The sequence below is a fragment of the Emydura macquarii genome, unplaced genomic scaffold (genome assembly GCF_026122565.2).
Source record: "Emydura macquarii macquarii isolate MOO-44397 ecotype Brisbane River unplaced genomic scaffold, CSIRO-AGI_Emac_v2 contig_1390, whole genome shotgun sequence".
In the NCBI taxonomy this organism is placed as follows: domain Eukaryota; kingdom Metazoa; phylum Chordata; order Testudines; family Chelidae; genus Emydura; species Emydura macquarii.
In genome coordinates, this window is record NW_027131527.1 from 13,860,848 (window position 1) to 13,887,785 (window position 26,938).

At 41.2% G+C, this 26,938-nt stretch overlaps 1 protein-coding gene across 3 annotated transcripts in view; it reads right to left on the reverse strand.

The window, feature by feature from the left end:
• The window catches only part of SGPL1 (sphingosine-1-phosphate lyase 1), an 85,032-nt gene extending 59,783 nt beyond the window's left edge, over positions 1–25,249 (reverse strand). For all 3 annotated transcript variants that reach the window (XM_067552675.1, XM_067552674.1, XM_067552673.1), the window contains exons 1-6: positions 25,012–25,249; positions 10,540–10,705; positions 8,230–8,297; positions 6,047–6,194; positions 3,436–3,515; positions 1,567–1,695 (exon numbers count right to left, since the gene is read on the reverse strand). In XM_067552675.1, coding sequence (XP_067408776.1) covers positions 1,567–1,695; positions 3,436–3,515; positions 6,047–6,194; positions 8,230–8,297; positions 10,540–10,705; positions 25,012–25,014 — 594 coding nt within the window. In that variant the 5' untranslated portion in view covers positions 25,015–25,249. The remainder of the gene's footprint in view (positions 1–1,566; positions 1,696–3,435; positions 3,516–6,046; positions 6,195–8,229; positions 8,298–10,539; positions 10,706–25,011) is intronic.
• Positions 25,250–26,938: the final 1,689 nt, after the last annotated feature.

A 26,938-nucleotide genomic window follows, 5' to 3' on the forward strand; every position in this document is an offset into this window, starting at 1 on the left:
AGGAGGGCAAAAGCTGGTATTTTTATTAGGGGGGTATTTTAAGGTTTTAATGTCATCTTTGGGTATTTTCTGGATTTAAAAAGAGGAGCAGCTGGTGAATCTTATATTTATCTTGTATGTGTTTGCATTTTAATTTAGGCAACAGCACTTCCACCCCAACTTAGACACTTTTTAAAGTTATCATGAACAATTAAAAAAAACTAACCACTTTAGGTGTTGAAAGTTTGTGAGTGAAGCTATCCGAACGTGAGAGAAGTGTTGCAAAAAATTCTGCTATGTACATGACAACTCCTAAATTAGGCACTAATTAAAATCACATTTGTAGATAAAAATTGGTGTGACAGACTTCAATCCAGACTAACCTCCCCTTAGAAATAATTTAGTCAATGTTTTCTCCAACTGTAAGACAGTATGGTTAAGTCAGGTGTGGTTAAGTGTCTTTCAGAAATAAAGTTTGTTTTTTAACCTTCAACTGGCCATATAGTACACCAGCACATGGGCAGCATTACCAGTAGCAATTGCATGGCAGGTTCTGATAACTTAATTCATAATCTGCCACCAGTATCTTGCCTACGATAGACTTAATACTCTACAATTTACAACACAGCCTACTTCTTACTTGTATTGCAGTACCAGTTAGAGATGCCAATTACTGACTAAGACCCCACGGTGTGAGGCACTGCACAAACTCCAAAAAGACAGTCCCTGCCTTGAGAAGCTTACAATCTAACTTCAAGATAAGAGATGGGGAACATCAGAAAATACTTGCCGTATTTTTATGGGAAGGACCCTTTTGTTAGTACAACAAAAAGTGTGAATGTTTTGAAAGTATGAAATGAGGGACATGGACTAAAACTCCTCTTGCAAGCCACTAATTCAGTCAATGTTTTTGACTTGTTAATTTCAGTGCCTGTGAGCTTTAAAACCATGATAGCTAACTTCTTCAGACAATTTACAAACTGGACAAGGACAATATGTACCACACCCTTTTGATCAAAGCTATGTAATACCCTCAACTGCTTCTTAGTGGTCTCCCAGACAACCAGCCGGAATTGTTTGCAATCCTAGTTTTGGTACGCTGGTAGATTTCTAGATTAGCAAAATTAAAGAAAAGCTACCACCCCAAATCACCCCAAACCAGTTACATTTTAGAGCAGGCTGTGTCCCTTTCCCCATCTGGTCTATGCTTACCAGTTTTTGCCGGCATAGCAATGTCAGAAGACATATGCCCATTAAGACATAGCATGTGGCTATGCAAGCTAGGACATGCACACACAGCCCTAATGCAGATGTAGTTATACTGGCAAAAGTCTTTTTGCCAGAGTAACTTATTTCTTTCAGGGAACTGGTATAAATTATATTGACAAAAAATATTCTGCCAGTATAAACTCCATTGAGAAGCTTTACCAGTATAGCTATACCAGCAAACCTTTTCCAGTGTAGAAAAGGCCTAACACTACATACAGGAATAATTTCAGTACAGGTAGTAGAAAAGGAAGTGTGGAAAGTTAAATTAGGAAAGTTCATACATTTAAGGGGGACAAATTCAGCTTCCAGATTACTTACTACTCCACAGGAATCAGGTCCCCCATTGAAGAGCGTGCAAGCCATCCTCACCACCTCTGCTTCCATTTTCCTCAGCCCTGGAAATATATCTGGATGAAGGGGATTACTCCATGCAAACTCCCCATAAACCTTCAGAAAGAAAAGAGCAAGTTGTTCTGCAATATAGCATTGTAAGGCAAAGAGCTGGGTTACTGTTCAGCAAGTTCTACAATGGGACTCAAACGTGGCAACACAGACAGCATTACAAGTGAGCTGGCTCAATGAGTTATTTTCAGCCATAGCGGCAAGAAGCAGCAGCAAGTCGTAAGAGGTCCAAAGCAGCATTTTAGACTTTAGGTGTAGGAGTTTCTACAAGCAACTAAAGCTATAGATGTGATGTAGACATTCACATGGTCTACCCACTGTGGCTAACTCCAGAATTACCTAGGGCACACCTGGCCTGTGGTACAATTATGCAACCAAAAAAAGACATGAGGACTGGCCTATTTCAGTTACATACGCTGTTTAAATAAGTAATAAGGTGCAAATACACCTGTTCTCAGCTTACCTCTATTAAAAGAAAACAAATGGCCACTTTACTAGATGAAGTTTTACAAATACCAGCTTTTATTCTTTTAAGAAATAAGCCACTAAAGCACTCGTTAGTACAAGCAGCACTCAATATCTTTGTTTGAAGAATTAACTTTAGAACGAGATCTACAACAGTAACAGACAAGTTTGTGGCCAAAGGAGAACTCTGGAGTAACTATAGGCAGATGGTTCAGCTGAGGAAACAAACTCCTAGAAGTAAGACTGCTCACCTGATATACATCAGAAGTGTTCTCAGAAGCTACTATTTCATACCTAAATATTTTGCAACCATTGGGTCACATGACAAGCAAAAGTTAGTGCGAACTTGATTCTGCTCTCCACTGGCCAGAATCAGGAGCAATTCTACTGAAGTCGGTGACGGCATAATCAGCCATTATACAGAACAATACCTATGTCCACAGATCTAGAACCAAAGAATTTAGCAAGATTTCCTGAAGAAAAGCTGTGATGGAGTTTATACATCCAAGCACCTGAGAAGCAAGGAAAATTAACAGGCAATAGGAAGCAAACACTGAGGTAAGTACCCAAATGGAGCTTGTTGGTTACTATAAAGGCTGCCCCCAGAAGAGGGAGAAGCGTTTCTGATCAAGGGGACTACACAGGTCTTTGGGCTGTTTAGAACTCTTTCAACTGTCCCAAGGAGAGAAGTTCCTGGCTAGCACCCAACAGAGTCTTGGCTGAAGCAAGCCAACCCTCTGATTTTACTACTGTCTGAATATGGCCTGCACAATATAGTTTGTTTCTGTTTAAGCCATGGCAACCAGAACCTTGTGAGGGGCCCAACTTAGCACGTTAACAGACTGTCTCAGTCAGAACTTCCACAGAAGCCCAGTCCTGGAATAGGTAGCTGCGGGCCATATTCAAGATGTAGTCAGCCACTATAGCCATGCAGCCTTGCTGGATCCAGTGTAGTGCAATCAGTGCCTCACTTTCACAGTATCAATGGTGGTAAGGCTGCAGAAGACCAATGTCAGTTTACCCATTCCCTTGTAATTTGTTACTTGTTTTATCATCCAAGTGTTTTACCTAATCTGTTCTTGACTATCTACAGCAATGGTGCTTTGACAGCCACAGCCTTTGGTCATCTATTCCATGGCCAAATGTTTTGCTATAACTCCCCCTCCTTCATCCAGATCTATTTCAATCTTTTCCTTTGGCTTCAGATCAATGCTCTTTGTTCTACCATCCTCCAAGACAAGATAAATAGGAATTATACATAGGGAATTAAGGTGTTTATGGATATGCATCCCACAAAGGTATTTGTGCAAATCTATTTACCTTCACTAGCAGGTGAGTGAGTTTCTCTTCCCCACTGTATACTGTCCCAGAGACTTTCCCATCCTCCCAGTGTACTTGGCCTGAAAAACAAAAAAGCATAAACAGCATAGGTTTGCATAGGCAGCCATCTCGATATGAAAGCTACCCAAAAGTGCAAAAAATAGCATCTGTCCTATTAGCTACGCATACCACAAGTGTGATCTTCTCAGTTATTGATTAGCACAAACTAACAGACAGACTCCATTTTATCATGAAAGTAGCTAACAATTACATTAGGAAACTCTACTTTTTAAAAATCATAGCAAAGAAAGTAACTTAACTGAAAGTACCCGACTCATTAGCAACTTCTAAGAATTGGCAAGTCCTATACAGGTTTGTCCAAATTTTCCAGATGTTTAGGTCAAGTGTTTTTAGTTGTTGCTTTTTTCCGCTGATATTCTATAACTGGCTCACGATGTAAACTATGGTTAGTGTGTTACTTCAAGACTGTACTTGGGGTGGGAGCATTCATAATGTAAAATGCTAAACTCTTCCTACAGTGTATTTCCTGCTTCCCTGATATCAGGATGATTAGCACAAACAAAATTTCATAGTAACAAATCAGAAGCCATAAGTGCTCCATTACATTTTACTGAATGCAGGTAGTGGACTATAAAAGATGCAATAGCTGAGCAATGCTTAACTACAGCAGAGTATATGTGGCAATTTTGCAATAATTGTTATTCATGTTCCCAAAACCTGACCATACTGTTGGATTCTATTCACTGAAGCTGGTAACTTCATCAAAAGAATACTCGTCAGTATTACAAGATATTTGAAAAACAGTTCAAACAAATCTGTACTGCTAAAATATGCAATGGAAGCTCCAGCAATGGTTTTCAGCTACAAGTGCATGCAAATTATTGCAACATCAGAACACAGCAGGTATGTCTGGCAATACTAGGACTGAACCCTTGCCAATAAGCACCTTGACATGGTGCCCAGCATCCAAGTGTTTTAACTGGGTAACCTTCTACCACTAAAACAAAACTGGAACACAAATGCACCATTTCAGGAAACGTTTTCAAGATTTGGTTACCCGCTTTACCTCAAACCATCCTCCTCCTTTTAAACACTCAAAAAAAATTGTTCCTCTTCCATTTGGAAGGGGAAACTTTTGTAACTCAGGGATGTCAACTTCACTTGCATACATAGGACCCAGGTCCCAGCCTTCCTCCCAAATAGCTTTTGGAGAAAGGAGAAGTGAATGATAAAGATAAAAACAGAACGGAGGGGAGGGGAAAAACAACACATCCTTAGAGGGAGTCTGAAGAAAAAAGCATTTAGAAAATTAGCTTGAGGGAAAACAGACATCGAAAAAGAGGCGATAGCGAGTTCTAGAAGAAGTGTGGAGAATAGGAGTAGTAAGATTGGTTTTACTGAAGTTTTCCTACATGCAATATTGTTTATTTCAGATTTAGTGGCAGCCAAACTGTTTCAAGCAGAAAGTCCCGAAGCTACGAAGGGTGCAATATTATCCAGTCCTCCAAACCGGCCTCTTTTGGAAGCTGTAAATCACCCCAAGTTTTCTGATTAGAAGGTGGCAGGCACATTAACGGGAGTAGAGATTTCAGACTAGAGAAGCAACTCAGCAGTGAAGTTTCAGACACTGTCTACGTGGAATCAAGCCAAGGAAACACTGGCATGTAATCAACTACAAAAATCACAGTGACAGAGAAGCAAGAAATTCAATGTAAACAATTTGTTTTGTGCTTTGCTTTGTGTTTTACAAAAAACCAAAACATGCTTCTGGCAAAAGGCTAGCATCGGGTTAATCACTCTGAAGCACATTCAGACCTGACTCCAAAATATTTTCCAAGTTACAAGTGTCATTCAATCAAGATGAATCTATCTTACTTTTCTGGGCCCAAGACTTAGACAGTGTTAGGACATTGCACCAGTTTAAAAAAGAGATCTCACTTTTTCAATAAGGGCAGTTAAAGTGTTTTTCCTCCATTGCATGCTCAATGATTTATTACTATGGGGTTGCTCATGAGAGCTGAACTGCTGCTGCTGATTTGTTTCCCTCAGGGTTAGAGGTGGAGGAGAAGGAAAAAAGTGCACTGATGCATCTGATTTGGAAAAAGATCCAAAGAAGAGTAGTGGTCAAATTTGCCCATCCCCACCTCAGACAACCAGGAGAATACCCTTTCCTCATTACTGAGACAAGACTGGTCAGTGAAACAGAATAAAAACTTTCCAATTACCTTTGTAACCATTACCCTCAAACCCAAATTGTCTGAATTATATTTCTCTACCATGATGGAACAGAATTACTTTTCCATTGCCTTCAAGCATTAGAACACAGGCCACCTGAGTGTTTTAACGGAATACCTGAATATTAGCTAATAACTGTAGATAATTAGAAACATGAGGATTGGTGTTAGTAATTTACCATACAGCCATCAGTTAATATTTGATGAACACCAAGACAAATATTTAAGCTGAAACTATCTGTAGCAGTCACTAGAGCCCATTTTATCTTTATAGGTGTGTAAACATATAGCATAATTCTAATATTAGGCCTATGAAGTAGACCTGTACGTATACCAGTACATGCTCACTGTCATACCCATCGAGCTGTACTCTTTCATCTTCTCTAGCAGTGCAGGTTGGCTCATCCCTCGAGCTGGCAGTGCTTTGATATAATCCTTTCCATCATTCAGGAAGGGCAAACCAGAAGCTACGTCATCCAAGGCCTTGTTAAACTGCTTCTGTATCTAAAAGAAAATGAAATGCCTTCAACAATAGGGTGCACACGTTTTATGTTACACAGAACGTTCAGTGCTAATGACTGGAACAGTGAACTCAACACTGAACTGTGTTAACTTCTTAACCAGATACTGTCAAATATTGTGCATGTTAATTTCATCCTTTAACACCTATCTAGAATCTTGAAAATAATTTTGTTTGTCAAACATAGCAAAGCAAGGTACTGAGCTCCTCCAGCTCCCCCTACTCCCGGCCCAACTTTTTTATGGTATTCAGGATCATACCAATACAACAGTTGACTTTGTACCAGTTACAGTTTTAAGATGGATTACTTTTTGGACCATCTCTCTTCAGAAAGAAGATATACTTCTAGAAATGCTGAAAAAATATCTGTGTTGCACAATAACGTAACACAATGAAAGAACCTACAGATAAGATTAAGACACTTTCACTTCTCCCCCAATCTAGTTTGAAGGCCTGAATTTGCCCTCGCAAAGGAAAAATATTACAGCAGCACAGATCTCTCTCCCAGAAGCATTATCTAATATAGCTGTTGAGATATTATCAGTAGAATAGACTTTTGAACATTGGAATGCCTGGATCTGTCAAGGCCTCTTGTAAGCAACATGACAGGCTTATGTGTCAGATTCTACTGATCAGTGGAAGCGCTAGGCAAATGAGAAATTAAACCATTTCTTTGCAATGGGCCAGCATCTTACGTAGCACTATCCTGAAAACGTGGCTCATGTAAAAATAAGGAATAGCTATAGGGTGTCCAGAACTACTTTACATATCCTTTGCCGGCAAGCAAAGAACAGAGATAAATGGAATACAATATGGAGTTATGAATTCATCTGCCACAGATCACCGGCTAAGACAACCAGGTCAAAGGATTGCAGAATGTGTTGGTCAGGACATCAGCATGAGCACATTAACCCCTTTTAAAATGGAGATATTTGTAGCTTATAAGAGTTGGATAAGAACTTTTAAAACTAGTTCCAAACATCAGTAATAATGGCATGGGAAAATCTAAGAGAAAAAGCATTCTTTATCGTGCTAACCCAGAGGTTTTCAACGTGGGGTCCGCAGAATATGTCTAAGGAGTCCACGAAAGGCTGTTGTTACCATAGAACAGCAGCTTTCAACCTGTGATCCACAGACCCCTGGGGGTCTGCAGACTATGTCTTAGATTTCCAAAGGGGTCTGCACCTCAATTTGAAATTTTTTAGGGGGTGTGCAAATGAAAAAGAGGTTGAAAACCACTGTGCTAAACCATTACATCAAAAGACAACTTAAGACAAATCTGGCCCCTGAATCCCTCATTTTATATAGTCTATCTAGTGTGACTGATGTCCTCCGGGTAGGGACTGTATCTTGTATGCCACCAAACACAGTATTGTTATTTACCAAATAAATTTTAAAACAAGTTGTACCCTTTCTGATGCTAAGAATTCATGACAAATACGATGACAAGAAATGCAAGCAGAATTGCTGAATCTTGTAGAATACAGTTTCAAGTTTCAGTTTAAAAAATTCCATTGTATTTCTTGTTTTAATGATTACATAGCTTCTGCTCTCAAGACTGGAATCCAAGCCATTCCTAACACAGATATCGGCGTTCTAAACCAATCAAAGACAAGGAGAATAACCTCTTACTCTTGCATAACAAAAAGGTCTAGTTATCACATGCTTATAGGCCAATAGCTAGATGTGGATGACAGAAGCAGAATTGTAAATTAGCTCAGAGAGATAACCCAGAGTAAACTCTGTGGCCTTCGTTCACCAGCTATATATTCAGAAAGTCTGATAACATACAGAAAGGAGTTGGGGAAACTAAGGATTACTGGTAATGAAAACGTCACCTCCATTTTCTGAAGCCAGTACCGCTACAGAAAGATTACTTGGACTGTGAGCTTTTTGGAGTAGGGGCTTCATGTTTGTCCAGTGCCTAGCACAAAGGGCTCTTTGGTGCTATCATGATACAAATAGGACAGACAGACAGAGCGCTGGCTGAATGTCAAGGCATGCTGTTCAGATACTTACTATGGCACCAACAAAAGGCAGTTTTCTTACAGCTTTAAAGAACCATTTTTTACTTCGGGATGTTAAACCTGAAATAAATAAAACACAAAAATCAAAACTGAACCACCTACTCTGAGCTAATAAACCAAAAAACACAAAAACTAGGGTTTAGTATTGCTGATATAAGGCAGGAATTCTTGGCTAAACAAAACAAACAGGGGACTGAGGTGCAGAGATTCAGTGTACTGGAGAACAAAATTCAAATCTGGCTCACATTACAGGCAACAGTGATTTAAGAGCCTCATTTAGTCACCAGTAGGCATTTGACTAACTCACCATATACATATATTCTTACATGACTTGGCATTCTGGGCAGGAAAACTGTAAGAGGAATACCAGGGGTGAAATTCTGGCTCTATTAAAGTCAAAGGGAGTTTTTCTCTTGACTTCAGTGGAGTCAAAATTTCACTGCAGGAGTCTAGCATGTCTTAAGTGAGACAGGAGGAGAACAAACATGAATAGCACCTGCCTGCATCACCTGTTTGAAGAGTTCTAAATTCTGTGGGGGGAAAACTCACTTCTATGAGAATTTCTATTTAGAAGAGGAAGAAGTAGATGCTATTGAAAGCATTTTTTCTATCTCATATGCAGAATATTGCTGGCATATGCTGTAATGCACTCTGCAGCCAAAAACAGGGGTTGTGTTATCAAATGATCACAGCAAGTGGCCAGGTACCAGAAGAATACTGGATATGTATTCTGACTAAACCATTGTCTCCTTTGGTGTGGACAAAGTAACCTGATTTGTGCCACACACATCCAATTTTCCATCTGGGTTATGTAGAAATCCCACTGAAAACCAGATTCTGCTTTTGAACTTTGCTGGAGAAGTAATTAAGAGGTTTAGCGATGCTGAATATCATCTTTGAAAGACATGGTCTCTTGACAGCTCTCAGGATTTAATGCAGCAAAGAAGGGATAACATGGATCCTAGTTTAGCCTCAGAAAAGTGACTTCACGTTAGATCAGAGGAATCAAGGACACTGAACTTTATACATACTTTTTAGCTAAAAACTGGCATCTATAAATAACCCTTTCACCAAGAAACATCTGAAACTATTTTAGGATTTCATTTGAGAGACTTCATGAACTTTATCTTTAATACTAGTATGACTCTTAATTTACTTCTTTTCTTCATGCCATCTATCTTGCAATCTTGTGACACTAACAGGAGAAAACAAACTTTAGGACCAGTATGTTCTGCAGTAAATACTCAACAACTTAGACTTTGGAAATAATTTCTGTTACATGCATTGTTGATAATCTGCTTTTTTTGTTTTTTTTTCCTAGGGGTACAAGTTTCTTCAATTTTTATTATACACTTACATAAAATTCAGAAGGTTTAATCTAAGATTTCACAACACTATGCTAGTATTTAAAAACAAATAAATTATATTAAAAATAAACTCAGGTACTAGTACTCTGCTAGCTTGAAACTCAAAGCCAATAAATCTTCTGTTTATTCTAGTAAAAGAGTGCTTTTAGCTATTCAAATGTACTTTTCCCTCCTCTGGGAAACTGTGGGAGAAGCACAAAATTAAACATGAAATGAATATGCTGTTACTCTTAATAACTGCCATTAGAAGTTACTACATACTTCTGTGGGATTTACAAGGTACTATGCCCTCCTCTCTCGGATAGGTCCAGTGATCTTTAACAGCCCCTTGCCACAATAAAGAAGAATGCACAGCAATAGAACAAGAGATTTGATTTAATTTTTACAGTTCAAACATGGAAAAGGCTCAGAACAGATGAAGACATGTGGGTATGTACCTTAAATAACTGACTCTCAGACAGGAAACATGCATGACCTATGGAAAGAAAAGGGAGCCCCTTTGTTCAGCCCAAGATGTGTCCTGGACAATCCTCCCCTCTTGATATTTTGCTATTGTGTCAGGATTCCTCATCATGAACTTCACTAGAGTACAGAACACAAAAGACAACTATTTCTGACCTTTGATCAACAGGACTGACCACCAAATGAGCATTTAACCAGTGGTCGAATGGGAGGGGAGGAGCAGGGCAACTTTTTCACATCACACAGGCACACTCCCTTCTTCCGCCTCTCCTTAACATGGAATGGTTTAGCTACAGAAACTTTGCCAAGTCTTGACCTTAATATAATCACTAGAGATTTTACTGGTAAATTGTTGTTTACAACAGAAGCCTGTTAATATTTTTCTGTTCATACACTATAGACATGAAAAATAACCCTGCCCTCACAAAAGCGTAAGGAAACCCAACTCCAAAGATATGTGCCAGGGTACTCACTCTCTGGTTGGAAGAGGATATTGTGCAGCCACACCAACACCAGAGTAGAAGCAAATGTCGATCCAATCAGTTGCCAGGGTTCAATCCCAGCACACTGTCCATTCACAATGTCTCTTGCCTTTTCCAAATACACCACAATGATTTCCTTATAGGGATCAAACATGTCCTGGAAAAGAAAAGAAAGCAAAATACCACATATTACAGAAGGTAAGGCCATCCCACACCGCTTCACATCAGTACGAAGAAGGGCATCAAAGAGGAGTTATTCCTAAAATCGGCATTGAACTGCCCTCCCATGTAGGTTGGGTTCCTACTAAAAAGGTTTTTGGTATGGTAGCTACATCAGTGTTGTCAACTCTCAGGATTTCGTCATGACAATTATTGTTTTCCTTAAAGCCCCAGCTGCTGGAGTCAAGTGCATATGTGATGATTTCAGCCTCCCCATTATTAAATGAATGACGTTTCTAGCTCTTGTAGCTGTGGAGAAAGCTTCAAAATGTGACCCCAGTGCACCCTCAAGGCTCAAAAAGTAGAAGGCAAATAAAAACACCAAATCTATTATTTTTTACATAATCTCATGATTTTAAAGCCCATCTCATGATTTTTTAACTTTTAGGGTTGGCAATACTGCTAAATACTTCCCATAAGCAGGACAGGCAATCAGTTGTCATGAGCTGTGTTCCTGATTAGCACAGGAGGAGCAAATGCTAGACAGGGGTGTCAAACATACGGCCCGCGGGCCACATCTGGCCCGCGAACCTTTTTGATCTGGCCCGCGTGCTGCCGTTGAAAGCTTCAGTTTATTTCACAGAAAGTGGCCAGATGTTTTCTGCGGCGGGCATTGCGTGGCCCCTGCGAATTGGAGTTTATGTGAATTTGGCCTGTCACCATCATTGAGTTTGACACCTCTGTGCTAGAACATGTAGTTTGTGAGGCCTTTCAAAAAAAATGAAAGAGAATAATTTCTGAACAGAAAGGTTGAGTAGTTCTGACCCAGCAGATGGTAAAATTCTGTTTGAGCACTTCCCACTAACTTCAACATTCTGCCTCCTAGTACGTATTAGGACCATGGCTCTTCTAATATATTATCTGCAAATCTTACTACTGGGCCCAGTAGTAATTAAAATGAAAGAGACACCTACTCACCCCAGAACAACTAATAGCCGGGTGGTTAGTGTGCTCACCCGGGATGTGGGGAGGCCGGGACATGTGTCCTTTAATGTGGGATGTCAGGTAAAAGTCTTCGGTTTGATGCCAGGTAAGTGCTCTAACCACTATGCTATTGACTACTCTGCAGTGGGTAGGTGGTGCTCTAGCTCTCTATTATATTTTTTGTAAATGTGAAAAGATCTCTTTTTCATTCCAATACAGAACAGGAAAAATTTTGAAATCTCAAAAATTTTCACAAGACAGGAAAACCTTTATCCATCCTGCTCTAGTTGCAAGACCCTCTTCCCCCATTGAAAAAAGACAAGGTTCTTTGCAAGCAATGTTAATGTACAATTTACCAAACTTGGGAAACCAGTGAAGCATATGCAACACAAACGGATTAGAAATATTTAATCAACTAAAATAAAACTACAATGTGTCAACAAAAGAATCCGCCACAGCTAATTGATGGAATGTGTGGGTGTACATGTACCTTCCAGCATGGGCTACAAAGAATATTTTGTTGAATGGTTTCTAGTTGCTTCAGAAGAGCTGCATTTAGCTACAAGAACTAACATCTATCTGCTGGACAAAGAACAAATCATAAACATACCAAGAGTCCCTGCAGGGAAACAAGGATGGCAACTCAAATAATTAGTGCTGAAGGCTGGAAGCTCTGCCATTGGCTTCTTAGAACACATTTCACACTGTGCAAGTCCCTATACCATTGTTACTTCACTTAGAGATTAAATCAAGGTGTCCTTTAATCTCATCTTCAGTTCAACTAACAGTGTAAAGGCATAAATCCTTAATTTTTACTTTGCATGTACTGCCTTCTTGGAAATTTGAGCATCCACTCCCCTTCCGGGATTTTTAATAGAATAGAAAACACTGATGCTTTTGGTTTATTGCCCAGTAGTTTACTGTACAGCACTGGAATACTATTAATATAAGGAGGAGCTGCTAGTGCACTAGTTTCTTGATAGTCTTTTTAAACTCTTAGCAAAGAGAATGCTGGAGTACCACCAGAAACTAAGTGATGTTTTAGAACCAAGGATACTCATTAAATGAATACAACAACATTAAATTGTATTGAGTGGAATCTAAATAGAATGTTCTCGAATGTTGTTAGCTTGCTTGACGTCAAGCTTTGTGTTTCCACAGTCAGTAGCTTTATTTCTCAGAAGGCAAAACATTTTAAGATAAGGCAGTTTGGAGCCAGTAGCTACATAAAGCAATTTGAGAAAACTGCAGAATGTGTTAGTGACTATGGATGAGAACCTAGAAGAACAATTTCTGGTGGCAAATTCACCTCATGCTTGAACCAATGGGTGCCTAAAGTTAGACTCCTAATCCCATATTTAGGCACCAATGTTAAGTGGCCTAGTTTTCAAAAAAAAACCAACAAAACTCTGAACATCTAGCTGCTCCCATTGAAATCACCACATTCTGCAGTACTCTAGAGTTTCACAGGAGCGAGAAGGGTGAGAGTTCTCTATTTAAGTATTAACAAGGTACTATACCAGTGAACTCACAATACTGAAAGACATCACTGTCAGTGATAAGATAGCTACAGGCATGCACAAAAATGCTACAAAAGCCTGCTCTGCAATGCCGCTGGTCCACTTTACCACAGTCATGCAAATCAGTGCTCTGCTCCACAGCTCAGACTTGTTCTTTAACACTCAACCTACTTCAAGTCATTATAAGCAATTGCATGCCAGGGTGTGGTACTTTGCTGCAAAAACTCCAGTGTGTTGTCACAAGACAGTATTTCCAGAGCTACACTACCAGGTTTACTTTTATCAACATTGCTACTTAATATTGATGCTGTTAACCATAACACACCCAAGATTTTCTTCCGTTTCTAAAACTAGTTGTCCATTAACACTCTGCACAGAAAACAGTAAAGTAGCGAGGATTGGGGGAGCCAGGACTTTAGTCCATTTTTCCCTTACTCCCTAACCATTTTCCTTTGGTTTACTATCTCTAAAAAGCAACTTCAGTTCAGGAAGGAGATGCTGATTGAGTCAGGAGAACTGCGAGAAGAGGACAAAAGACAAGGGTGGAGATAACGGATAGAGAGGGAGTGGATATGGAATAAAGTAATAATTCAAGCATTATTTATTAATTCTGAGCTTCTTGGATGGTAAAGTAGTAGGCATTTTTATCATGTCAGTTGATATATTGGGCTTCCCTGCATGCATCACTAATTTTAGAGTTTCATAGGACAAAACCAACCGGTATAAGAAAGAAAGATAAAGAGAGTCCACACTCATTCATTCCAATTGGCATTGGATTGGATTTATAAGTAGGTATAGCGATGCTGTTTTCAAGCTCACTGTAGTTCTACACCCTTTCCTAACAATAGTGTTAGCTAAATCACTTGTTCCACACAGCCCCATTTAACTCTTTGCACTCTGACATGCTTGATGAGTCAAATGTTTTTCACTGTCCTCTGAGCAGAGCTCTATCAAGGAGGCAGGTTTGCATAGGTCCTGGATAATGATTCTATGCATCTTCCATTCTGTCTTTTATGCAATAAGTCAAGTTCTACTTTTACTGAGGCTCAAAGTTCAGATGCAACTGTACCACCATTTGCTATTTTCAGGACACTAGCACAGAGATGCATTGATTAAATCCTGCAAACCAAAGTCCTCTGCCCGAATACAATGCCCGAATACAAGAGATAACAATCCCTCCGCTCGTAATCTTGTTCACAGACAGGTTGCATTTATTTTATTGCTGCTTCTTCCTCTAGCAACTCTGGGGAACTACTGACTACAGATGCTTATAGGGAAGAAACTTCAGCTTTACAGAAATCAACTGACTCTTTCCTCCTCCTCCATGACTCACTTCCCAGGCTGGGCAAGCTCAGTGGCCTGGCCAGAATTTCAATCAATCTTTATATAATTATAGAATCTTGTACAAAAAACCCCAACCAAACCTGTTCTAGCCTGATGTGTGTGTTGTGGAAGCAACACAAGAAGACTCGTATTGAGGGAGTGTCAGTCAGTTTCCGTGGTGATTTTACACTTCAAAAACTCCAAGTTACTCAAAACTATGAGCACACTGGTAAGTTCTTATGTTTTTAATTGACTGAAACAGTTTCATTAAGGAGAAATTCTCCATGAGATCATTTATTCTGTGTCTTCCCATAGTATTATGTTAAGAATAATCCAAATAGTTGATAAAACATTTAATTATTTACTTCATTAGTATGTGCAATATTCATATTTTTTATTGATGTAACTGCATTCAGAAGCCTGGGCAATGAAGCACATTTATCAATAAAGACTGGGACAACATCCTGATGATCCTACTTCTTAAGTCCATTAGTTGATTGGGTTGGTTCCAGGTCTGGCAGTCATGCCATCACAAACACCGACACATTAACAATTGTTGCCATCTTCCACCTCAAAGGAAGAACATCCAGACAGCAAAGTAAAAATCCATTAAAAGAAAATCGTTCTTCTGAGCCAAAGTTAACAAGACTAGATGTCACAGTTGTGCCAGAAAAATATTTTCCTCACAATGAAGTTTAAAACTTTAGTAGGTCCCTGCACACTAGATAATGAGACCATAATAGAGATAATGTGGAGAACTTTGCTCTGCTGCCACAGTGAGTAACTAGAATGTAGGTCTCCGTGGCTATCAAAATGGCAGCATTCACTAGTATTAGATTGACTTATAGGAAGAGCTAAAAATAAGGTCTTTTAAGGAAACAGGATTCCCCTAATAGCATCACATAAAATCCTTTGAGGATTAAGACTAGTATTTTAAGGCAATATATATTTATTTTAAGTAACAAAAGAAATCCTGCACTCCTTACATCATTAAGGGTGTGTTTAAATCCATTTATTTTGATGGTATAGAATCCAAATTATATATTTTACAGATATCCACATCTCAAAGTATGTGACCGCAAAAGGAAATACAGTTAGAATGATAATTTTGGCATTCAAGAAGCACATTTACCGGCTTAGTATACACAGAATACTTTAGTGGTCTCATCTTAGCACCTCAAAATGTTGAACAATATTTCTTCAAAACACTGAAAAACAGAATATTTTCAGATGTCTCAATATACATTATGGCTAACGCAAACTTCACTTAACTTGCATTCATTTATCTCCTGAGTCTGTTGTATGAAGCAGTGCTTGTTAAACATTATGCCTTAACTTGAATTATGTTGCCATGTGTAATACCTAGGAACCTGTGCATACTTTAATTATTTGGGTAGTGTACTAGTTATTGTTCTGTTCAACCTCATAGGGTTCCTCGGGGTTAAAGTCAGCAAGTATTAAAATAAGTAGTTTTGGTCATCACAGTTTAAGCTTTTAAAACTGTGTTTACAAACTAGCCTGTTTTGAACTACGATGTACTCTTCACACGTGACAGGCATGAAAATGCTACTCACCTGTCAACTTGTAAACTCCAATTTAAATGCTTTGAGTGTAGTTTTCAAGTAGAAAAGCCTTGGTTATACATCAAGCTACCTGCTGCTGTCAATGGTTATCAGCAGCAGATAGCACTGGATCAATGCTGAACACAGTGTAGTTATTTCATAAACTGTGACTAACTGATATTCACTTATTTTTCAAGCTTAGATATTATCTCATCAGACATTTTTTATGTTTGAGTATTAAGTTTTAAGTTGGTCAAGTTCCTTTTATTTTCTCACTTTAACAAACCTGATACAACGTCTGTCTAAATATCAAGACCTTACTACTCAGAGTAAGAACTGAAAAGATATACTGGCCTAGATAGTGACCTTAGTAGTTAGGTCACCTCTATTTACAGCTAAAAAATAACCTCAGTTCTGCATTCAGTTTCTGCAAGCACACCTATGTTGGTCAGGGGTGAGATGTGCGATTGACCAGCTGTGCCAACAAAAGCCCCCCCGCCCCAGTGTAGCCACAGCTTATACCAGCGAAACTGCAGTTTTGCCAGCATGGTTGATTTTGACTTAGGAGGTCTCGAATAAGCTACACTGGCAAAAGAGCTGGTATAAGCAGAGTCCACAGTAGGATTGCTTTGCCAGTACAGTATACCAGTGAAATGCTCCTAATGAAGACCTAACCTAACTATAAGCAGCTTTTCAGACTCACTGACTCAGACAGCAAGACCTTCCCAGTGTAAAACTAGAATATTATGATCGCTCAATGCTGTCTGCTATTGCAAAGCGAGTTCCACATTAGACAGTGAATTATGCTTGAATAACAATTGGATTCCTCTGCCCACCCCAAGGCCTTTAATGAAAGTGAGCAATATCTTAAATATACAAAAACTAATAGTTAAACATTTGTTAGTTGGCTGAGAAAAATTATTCTAATTCTGGGGCTGCATACTACAGATAAGGATCTGGGTACACTGGCAGAGCTATGCGATGGCATGGTGGTTCCCCAGGAATGATGCATCCTGGGACTTTACGCCTCAGGATTCAACTCTGAAGGAAAAGCATGCGCACCTCATGCTTGTGTACCACTGAACTCTGAACAGTGTGCCACATGATTGGAGAATAGCTAACTTTGTGCCTATTTTTAAAGAGAGAAAAAAAATGATCTGGGTAATTACAGACCTATTAGTCTGACCTCAGTAGCATGCAAGGTTTTAGAACAAATTGTGAAGGAAAGAATAATTAAATTCATAGAGGTAAATGGTAAACGGGGAGTCAGTGCAACATGGGTTTACCAAAGGTAGATCATGCCAGACTAACTTGATTTCCTTCAAGAAAATTGATCTTTTAGAGAAGGGAAATGCAATAGATTGAGTATACTTCGGACTTCATTAAAGCATTTTACATGGTGCCACATGGCAAATTATTAGTTAAATTAGGGAAGCCGGGGATCAGTACAAGCAGCCTAAGGTAGATAAGGAACTGGCTAAAGGAGAATTATCAGTCTGGAGGGAGTTTACTGGCATTCTTCAAGGAACAGTTTTGGGACCAATCTTATTCAACATTTTTATTAGTGACCTTGGTACAAATATAGGAGTGTGTTAGTGAAGTTTGCTGATTATACTAAGATGGGAGGCATCATCAATACAGAGAAGGATCAGAACATAATACAGGAGGATGTGGATGATCTTGAAGACTAAGGTGACAGACATGGGATGAAATTCAGTAGTACAAACTGCAAGATCATACACTTCGGGTCTAATAAGAATTTTTGCAACAACCTGGGGGCTAATCAGAGGAGAAGACAGACCTGGGTACGTGGGTCAATCAGGATGACTATAAGCCACCAATGTGATGCAGCGGTGAAAAAGGAAAATGTGATCCTCGGACGTGTTAGGCATGGCATTTTCCATAAAGATAGAGAAGTATTAATGCCATTGTACAAGGCACTGGTAAGACCGCATTTGGAATACTGTGTATAATTCTTGTCACCCATGTTCAAGAAACATGAATTTAAACAAACAGGTGCAGAGAACTACTACTAGGATGATCAGGGGAATGGAGGAGGCTGGAAGAACTTGGCTTGTTTAGTCTTGCAAAAGAAGGCTGAGAGGGAATATGATTGCTTTCTATAAATACATTGGTGGGGATAAACATCAGGGAGGGTGAAGAGCTATTTACATTAACGGAGAAATCTGGCACCAGAACAAATGGATATAAACTGGCCATGAATACATTCAGACTGGAAATCAGAAGGTGGTTTCTAACCATCAGAGGAGTGAGGTTCTGGAGCAGCCTCCCAGTAGGAATTGGGGGCAAACAACCTAGCTCATTTTCAGAGAGCTGGACAAATTTATGAGAGCAATTGTATAATAGGGTTGTTTGTGATGATAGGGGGCAGGGCTCAACAGTCCTGGGGTTCACTTTCAGTTTATGTCCTATGTTTCTAAAGCTTAATGCTTCAGGGTTTCAGCTGACCACCAGCAGGGGTCAGGAAGGGATTTTGCTGGCCCCCACCAACGTATTCTCAGAGGGATGTTTTTGGTTTTTTAAGTCTTCTTCCTCTGAAACATCAGAAGATTGCCACAGCTGCAGATAGAACATTGGGAGGGTGAGCCAGGGCTCTGAGTGGCCCTGAGCATTCTCCCTCTCAGGTGCTTGGCTAGCTGGTTCTTGCTCACATGCTCAGGGTCTAACAGACTGCCATATATGGGGTTGGGAAGGACTTTTCTCCCAGATCAAACTGACAGTAACCTTGGGTGAGATTTCATCTTCCTTTGAAGGATGTGGGTGTGGGTCACTTGCCAGGATTATCTGGGTACATCTCACACTTGTTTTCCTGCCATTGTGGGAGGCTCAGGCACTGGTGTTCCTCAGTTTCTCCTGTTCTCTGCCTGTGGCATATAATAATCTAGTCTCCTGTGGGTTGTAATACCTTGGTCTTATTTTGATTGTCGGGGTTAGTGTGTGGATGTTAGGTGGTATCGGTGGCTTGTGATATACAGGAGGTCAGCCTAGGTGATCTGCTTGTCCCTTCTGGTCTTCAATTTTATGACTGACACTTATTCAGTTACATGAATGTTAAATTTATTCCCAAAACTACATATACTGAAGTGAATATAAAAGCTATCATTTAGAAAGAAAACTTCTCTGCCAGATAAATTCTATGCTGGACTAGATGCTAAGGTACAGAAACTGAAAGACACACATATGTACCAAGAGCCCCAACAAATCAGGATGACTGGCTATGCAAAGGGCTGTTATAGGTCTAGCACAAAAAATATAGTGAGGCTGAATAAACAGAGCAGTAACTAAGAATAAAACAGAAGAATTCTAAGTTCCACTTTACAAAGGAAAAACAAAACCATTAAAAGTGAGACAAATAGGGGCCGACTTTAAGCAAGTACTAAGGAATGTGTAATTACATAAAGTGCCCCAGGGAACCCGAGGCAAGAAAGATAAGTAAAGGTCAAGATTTCATATGCAAACCAAAGATTTTGATCAAAAAGCCAAACCCCAGAAAGTTGACAGCCCTTACAGTTGTCCCAAACTAGAAAGCTGACAAGAGACTAAATACTGGCCACCTTTAATAAACAAGAATTACCCTCTAATCACAAAGCAACAGAATTTACTCTGAATTGTAGCCAGGCTGTTGTGTATGCTCATTTGCTAAAATAACCTGCATTTACAAAAATATATATTTCTCAGGGGTAAAGTTTTCAAAAGCACCTAAGGGACAGAGCCCAAGTCACTTCTGAAAATGGAATTTAGCTTCATGTTGATAGGTGATGAGTTACTAGGTGGCACCTCCTCTCTCAAGAGATTTGGTAACATTTTTTAAAGCTCCCATTTGAAAATGGGACATAGGAGCCAAAGTCACTTATATAGTTTTGAAAATTCTATCCCAAGTCTTTTAAGGAAATATTGATGGATTTCTAGGTGGCAGATCTTACCAACATGAAGCTAATTCTCTTGACTGATTTAAGGACTACTGCCTTTACCCCTAGATTCCCAGACTGAACCCATTCTCCCAGTTCATAGAAGAACAAAGACTGAAAACTCTCCAGATACAGAACAAGTGTGCTCAGTTTTGTTTTCTATGACTTATCTGGTTTGCGCTCTGCATGTTGTAGATCATAATTTACTTTCTTGTGCCTCTAGAGCATAAACCCTTTGGAGCAAAGACTCAATCTTTCAGCACTTTTTACCATGTATGCAGCACCATGCAAAGGCATCAGCAGCGTTAGAGATCCTGACGTCTAGTAGTAGGCAATTTTAAAGCAGATTAGAACCCAGTAATTGTGCTAGAATTCATCAAAAAAGCATACGGTCTGGCACAGTTTAGCAATACAATTATGCAAGCCTTTTGCAAAACCATTAGTATCCCCACTAATTGAAAGAAACTATTACACATCAACGATCCACTGCCTCTGTGACAGTCACAACAGCATAGAAACATTCCAGTCTCACTTCTAAATACTGTCATACTTAGCAAGAGATTTTGCAATACATCTCTATGTAGGTCATATGCCCTTCCTGACATTTTGTATACATGGATCATTCTTGGTTAGCTTGAAGGGATGCACAGTATCAAATTGCAAACAATTTTCAAGTTATATTTCCATGCAAATTTTATTTAATAAGAATTTAATTGCTCTTTTACCAAAAAACAAAAAAAAAACAAAAAAAAACCCAAGACATTACAAAAACTCATGCCTGCTGCCAACAAGAACCTAGGCCACGCCACATGCTGCTCTCTCAAAAACAATACCCAATTGTGAGAAGCCTCAATTTCAGTTTCCCCACTCCACAGACTTCATTATAAAACTGAAAAAAGCATAAAAGTGTAGCTCAGTTTCCTGAAAGAGCCCATTTGACATGAAAGCGATAGAAAGACTAAGAAAGCATTTAGACTATAGAAAGAACACCCACACCACTAAATGCTCTAGAAGAAAGAACTGGCAACTATTAAAAGATTTTCTTTCATCTCTTCGGAAAAACGAAAGAATTAAAATAGTTTGAGTATAGTATTATTTACAAAAAGATGAGGAAACGCAGATAAGAATTCAGAGAGATTATGTTCTATGTTTTAAAATCAAGTTTCCTAAATTAGTCTTATTTCCAGAACAGGCTATGCAGTATGAGGAAGAGGGAGATGTCTATTCTGGTTTCATTAGGTTATGCAGTACTTCAGATTTTTCTAAGGAACAAAATAGTCCTGTGAAAATCCCTGCTTTCTCTCTGTAATGGATGAGATAACTAAGCTGTTTAGGTCGTCAAAGCAAGTTAAGATAAGGTACTCTCAATGCAATCTTAGAGAAAGGGACTAAGATCAAAACAGACTTCAATCATACAATGTGGATTCTAGAACATCAGACTAATCTAGAGATCATCACGCTGTGACCATAGTGTGAAGTGTTTATGTAGTTCCAAAAGAAATTAATATTTGACAGTTAAATGTTGTTCTGCAGTTGGACTGCAAGGTCTGTGGAAGAGAGTCCATGTATTAGATGTTTGAAAGAGTTAGACATGTACACCAACCTGTAAATAATATGCTGCACCTGACAATTTTTCAGGAGATCTTGATTCAAATGCAACATAACTGGTGAAATTATTTGCTCCATCACTTGTGGCAAAAGAAAAAAAAAATAGGTTCTGTTTCTGTCAAGTGACCTCAGGCATACATGCCAGACTTTTGCATCAGCCGCAGCTATTGCAAAGTTTCCTCAACGTAATGTAGGGTGTTGCTCATTTCCTACTAATGGACACATAGGCAACACCAGACATTACTTCACTGAAATTCTAATAGTAACCAGAATCCACAAGTCACGTTCCCCTGCTTCGCAGCCACACAGATCCAATCACCAGATCAGAAGGGGAGGAGAGGGAGAGAGAAGAGAATGAACAAGTAGGACCATTCTTACATCAGCCACTATTGCGTCTTTTGTTCCCCCTTCTGTAATACTTTACATTTGACCTTGAAAGGCCCTGTGGTTAAAAAATAAGAGCGTGGAAAACTGTTTAAGACGACATTTAGTCATGTAGCTAGTATTTAAATCCATCCTCAGAACACATATACTTTGGTATATGTACAGTACAGACATAATACTAGTACTGAGGGAACATCTGATGCGCAATGCATTTTTGACAGTGGATCAGATTTTCAAACACTCCTAAATGACATGTACTCCTAAATCATTTAGGTGTGTTTGAAAATATCACACATCTTTTTTCTACAACCCTTCAACCTTCTCTAAAAGTACACAGTCTGCATAGCAAGTGATTTAGCATACATGCTGATGAATACATACATCTGAGCTGTTCTGCATATAGTTCCCCATCCCAAATCTATCCATGGGATTAACTGTACCATACTCTGCGGAGCGTTTTCACTCTCTCAGAAACACTTCCTAGAACATTGTAAAACTATATTTACCTTATAAGAAAAGAAGGTCAGAGTCCTATAAAAAAAGCATGTGAAAAATCAATAAAACAACAGAGTAATATTCAAGAAGTAACAGCTGTCTTCGGAAAGATAGAGTTTTGAGTTTTGGGACAGTGTTTCTCAACCTTTTAAGACACAAGTACCCCCTAACTTCTGAAAATGTTAATAAGTACCCCAACACTCAATTTTCCATGGGATTTTATATTAACAGACTAATGTGAGCCACATGTTCGAAGAAGGGCTGAGAATATAAGGCCATGATATGACAGATGTCAGATCTAGTGTGGGTAGGGTTACCACCTTTACATCAAAGGTGCACAACTCAAGTATGTACCTGGGTTAAAGGTGATGTTGGCCAGAACTAGGAGGCTTTGAGCAGCATGCCAAAGTTGGGGAATATAAAGCGCTATGCCAAATTTTTTGCCATAGATTTGAGAGGAGAAACAGGTGAGAGAGAGACAGGGAAGGCAGGTGAGAGAGAAAGAGGGGGGATAACTGGTAAAATCTGGGGCTGTCATAGAGCAGTGAAATTGACAAGTTTTCTGGGCACTGGACCTTGAGCCAGGGAGGGGGGCTGCCACCTGTGCAAGTTACAGCCAGCTGCCGCCTGGCTGCTATCCCTGGAGATGGGCAACTGCCACCCAACCTGAGCTGGGGCAGAGGAAGCTTCCGCGTTGGCTGGGACCCAGTGATGTGGGCAGGTGGCTGCTGCCCATCTTCAACCCGGGGTGCTGGAGGCTGTCCCTCGGCTTGAAGCCAGGGCATGGGTAGCTACCACCCAGCTCATGAGACACAAGAGGCTGCCACCAGGCTCCCACCTGGGAGCTGGGACCCAGTAGGAAGCGGGCAGCTGCCACCCGCCTCCCCCAAGAGCCGGCAGCTGCCACTCACTTCCCAGCTGTCGCCGGATGGGAAGCGGGCGGCTGCTGCGCACCTTCCCCAAAAGCTGGTGGCTGCTGCCCGCCTCCCAGCTGGGACTCGATGGGAAGCGGGCTGCTGCCGCCCGGCTTCCACCCGCCTCCCCTTCACTCTGTTTTTCCCCAGATACCCTCTGCCTGTGTCTCGCATACCCTGTACCACAGGTTGAGAAATTATGTTTTAAGACACAGTTACTGGTGATCAGGTTTATAAACAACCTACATGCTCATTCTTCAGCCCCAATCCCCCAACTCTATCTAGAGAGACTACAAGCAGGACTATCATTTTATCTGATCTTCCCCAGGCCACCACACAAAAATCCTTTTGTTTTCTGCTGTAAGAAAAGTCCACTTTTATAGCAGCAGAGCATATCCCGAAGAGAGCAGTCAGATTACAATAAGGGGATACTGCAAAATTACACCTTTTACATAATTAAGTACACAAAAACACACAGCAAGCCATACAAATGAACAATGCATGACATGGACACATGATATCTTACTACTATTCCATGACACTTAATAAATAAAATCAGAATATGAAGGAGAAAACACAGGTATGTCTGAAATAAAGAAACAAATCTTCAAACAAATCAGTTTCACTGATATATATTGATGTGGGGGAGAAGGTGAGCAATGGATGAAAAAAAGTCAGCTTCCTCTGGGAAAACATTCTTAAGGGGGAAAGGGTGTTGAGACAAATCCTTTGGAGAGAGAAGAAGATGGCAGGGATCCCAACAAGTTAACTCTAAGGCAGTGTTTTATTTCTGATATGTACTCTTGCCTTATTGACTACTAAGCCCACCATTAGAAGAGCTTTGGAAGCAATACTTTTACAAAGTAAGACTTCATTATTCATACATTTAACAATCCCCAGAAGTTTCAAAGACTTTCTATTTCTGGATCTGCAAAATATATAAAAACGGTAGTCAGCAAATCCTCATCAGAACCTGAAGGCACGCCATAGCAAGCCTGCCTTTTTTCCAACAGATTTTATTCTAGGAAGGCCGGAGTTACACAAAAAGTTGCACTGGTTTGCCAAAGAGTGGTAAATTTATACTCATGCAACTTCCTGGGTAAGCTCTCCTATATTGGATGAAGCCGGGCTTATTTCAGATGCAAGCCAAACCAATACATCCAGTTTTAAAAGAAAACGTAAAAGGGAGCACACACAAAAGTTTGCACCGATTTCACGAAACGGATTTCCATTAAACCAGTACAACTTCTGTGTCTAGACCAGCCCTCGGCTTAGCCCATCACCGTGTAACCCCCTGAGCGCGCCCGAGGCATTAAAGACGGACACAGACACAGACACGGCCACCTCCCCGAACTCAGCCAGGTTAACCCCGCGACCGGGGCACCCAGACAAGCCCGCCCCGCCGAGCCGGGCAGCGGAGGTCACACCGGGGAGGGAGCGGGACGGCGGCTGACACGGACCAGGTGACAGCCCGAGCGGGCAGGGCCGGCGAGCCGAACCCGCCCCGGATACCGGGCTCCGACCCCTGGCCCGCCTCACGCCGCTCTCCGCCGCCAGCTACCACGGGGAAGGGGCCGGTGCTCACCATCTTCGCCGCTGCCTCCCCGGCTGCTCCCCGGGCCCGGCGCAGGGGCGGGATCGCCCCACGCTCAGCCCACCCGGGCGCTGGCGCTGCCACCGGCCGGAGCGGCCTAGGCCCGTCTCAGGCGCGGAAGCTCGGCGGCCGGCCCCGGCTGAGATTGGGATGGAGAACAGCGCCGCCGCCGCCGCTCGCTCCGGCTCTGGCTGGCTAGGCTGCCGGCCCGGAAATGGCCCCATGCCCCCAGCCCAGCTTCCTTATCGCAGCCAGCCCAGAGACAAGGTCCCCGCCCGCCGCCGGGGAGGCAGCCGCAGCGTCCCCTGCTGGGCTGGCAGCGAGGAGCTTCTTCGACGCTCCGCCGGCCGCGGGGCTTCCGCGTGACCCCAGCCCCGAGGTGGGGAGGCCCCATGGCCCGCAACTCCTCCTGCGCCTTGCCCTGCTGTGAGGGGACGGTTGGTTTGGTACCGCTTCTCCCAGCTAGCGAGCCCCACAGCTGCATCCTCCAGCCCGCCCAGGTTCTCCCTGCACAAGGACTCCTCCCCCGGCACAGCAGGTCCCAGCCTACCCGGTCTTCCTGCAGCCAGAGCAGAGAAGATGTGGCGGATGTGGGAGGTGACCAGAGAGTGCTGCCATCTTCCAGGTGACAACGTTCCAGTTTTTAAGATGACAAATTCAGCTAACTTTCCTCAGGGGTGCTCTGCCCCAGCAATCTCCCACGGCTGGCACAGCTCCGGGGGGCTACAGGCAGTTGGCCCAATTTACAACAGCTCTTAGACTAATGCTCTAAATCAGCATCATGAGGGGTACTGGCCTGATGCAGATACAGAGAGCAGAAGAATTACTTAAATCCGAAGTGCAAACACAGCTCCTGACCTGCACCATGCTTCTCTGCCCCAGCTCAGGATGTATCCCATTATCTCCTCCCACTCCACCATCCTTCCCTTGACACTACTGCTTGTCTGTCTCCTCCATTCACATCATCAGTGCTGGTGTTGACTGTTCTGTTTCCTTCTCTGAATCCAGCCTCCTGCAGCATCTTTATTTTCACCCAAATCCACCCTTTTACTATTAGCCTCATTGCTAAAGCCCATGTCTATGTCCAGATTCTTTCACATACCTTGATGAATGTGACCTCCTCTTCTCCAGCCTCCCTGCCTTTCACCTCTTGTTCCTCCAGTATGCCATTGTACTAAAGCTGCAGTGCTATCATATCATCTTTTGATCTAACCCGAGCACTCTGAGGAGCATAAGAATGGAAGCCATTGAAGGGATTCAGCTTTACTCTCAATGCACCACATAGAATCATAGAAGATTACAATTGGAGGACCTTCCTCAGGAGTTCATCTAATCCAACTCCACTAAATCATCCCAACCAGGTCTTTGTCAAACCGCACATTAAAAAACCACTAAGGATGGAGATTCCATCACCTGCCTAGGTAACCCATCCCAGTCCTTCACCACCCTCCTAGTGAAAAACTTTTTCCTACTATCCAACCTAGATCTTCCCCACTGCAACTTGAGACTATTGCTCCTACTTCTGTGATCTGCTACCACTGAGAACAGCCTAGCTCTATCCTCCCTGTAGTTAAAGACTGCTATCAAATCCCCCCTTTCTTCTCTTCTGCAAACTAAACAAGCCTAGTTCCCTCAGCCTCTCCTCATAAGCCGTGTGCTCCAGTCCTGTAATCATTTTTGTTGCCCTCCTCTGGATTCTCTCCAATTTGTCCACATCCTTTCTGCAGTGAGGGGCATCACTCCATATCCATCTCTTTTCACAGCCTCCCTACTCCCTAAACTCCTCAAGCCTCTCTCCTTACTACTTCTTTATCAGGAAGAAAGATCCAGCACTAGGATTCAGAATTCTGAAGTCATTCTCACAACTCAGTCTTCTGCAAAGCTATGTCAATAGTCCACTGCAGCTAGTGCTGAATTG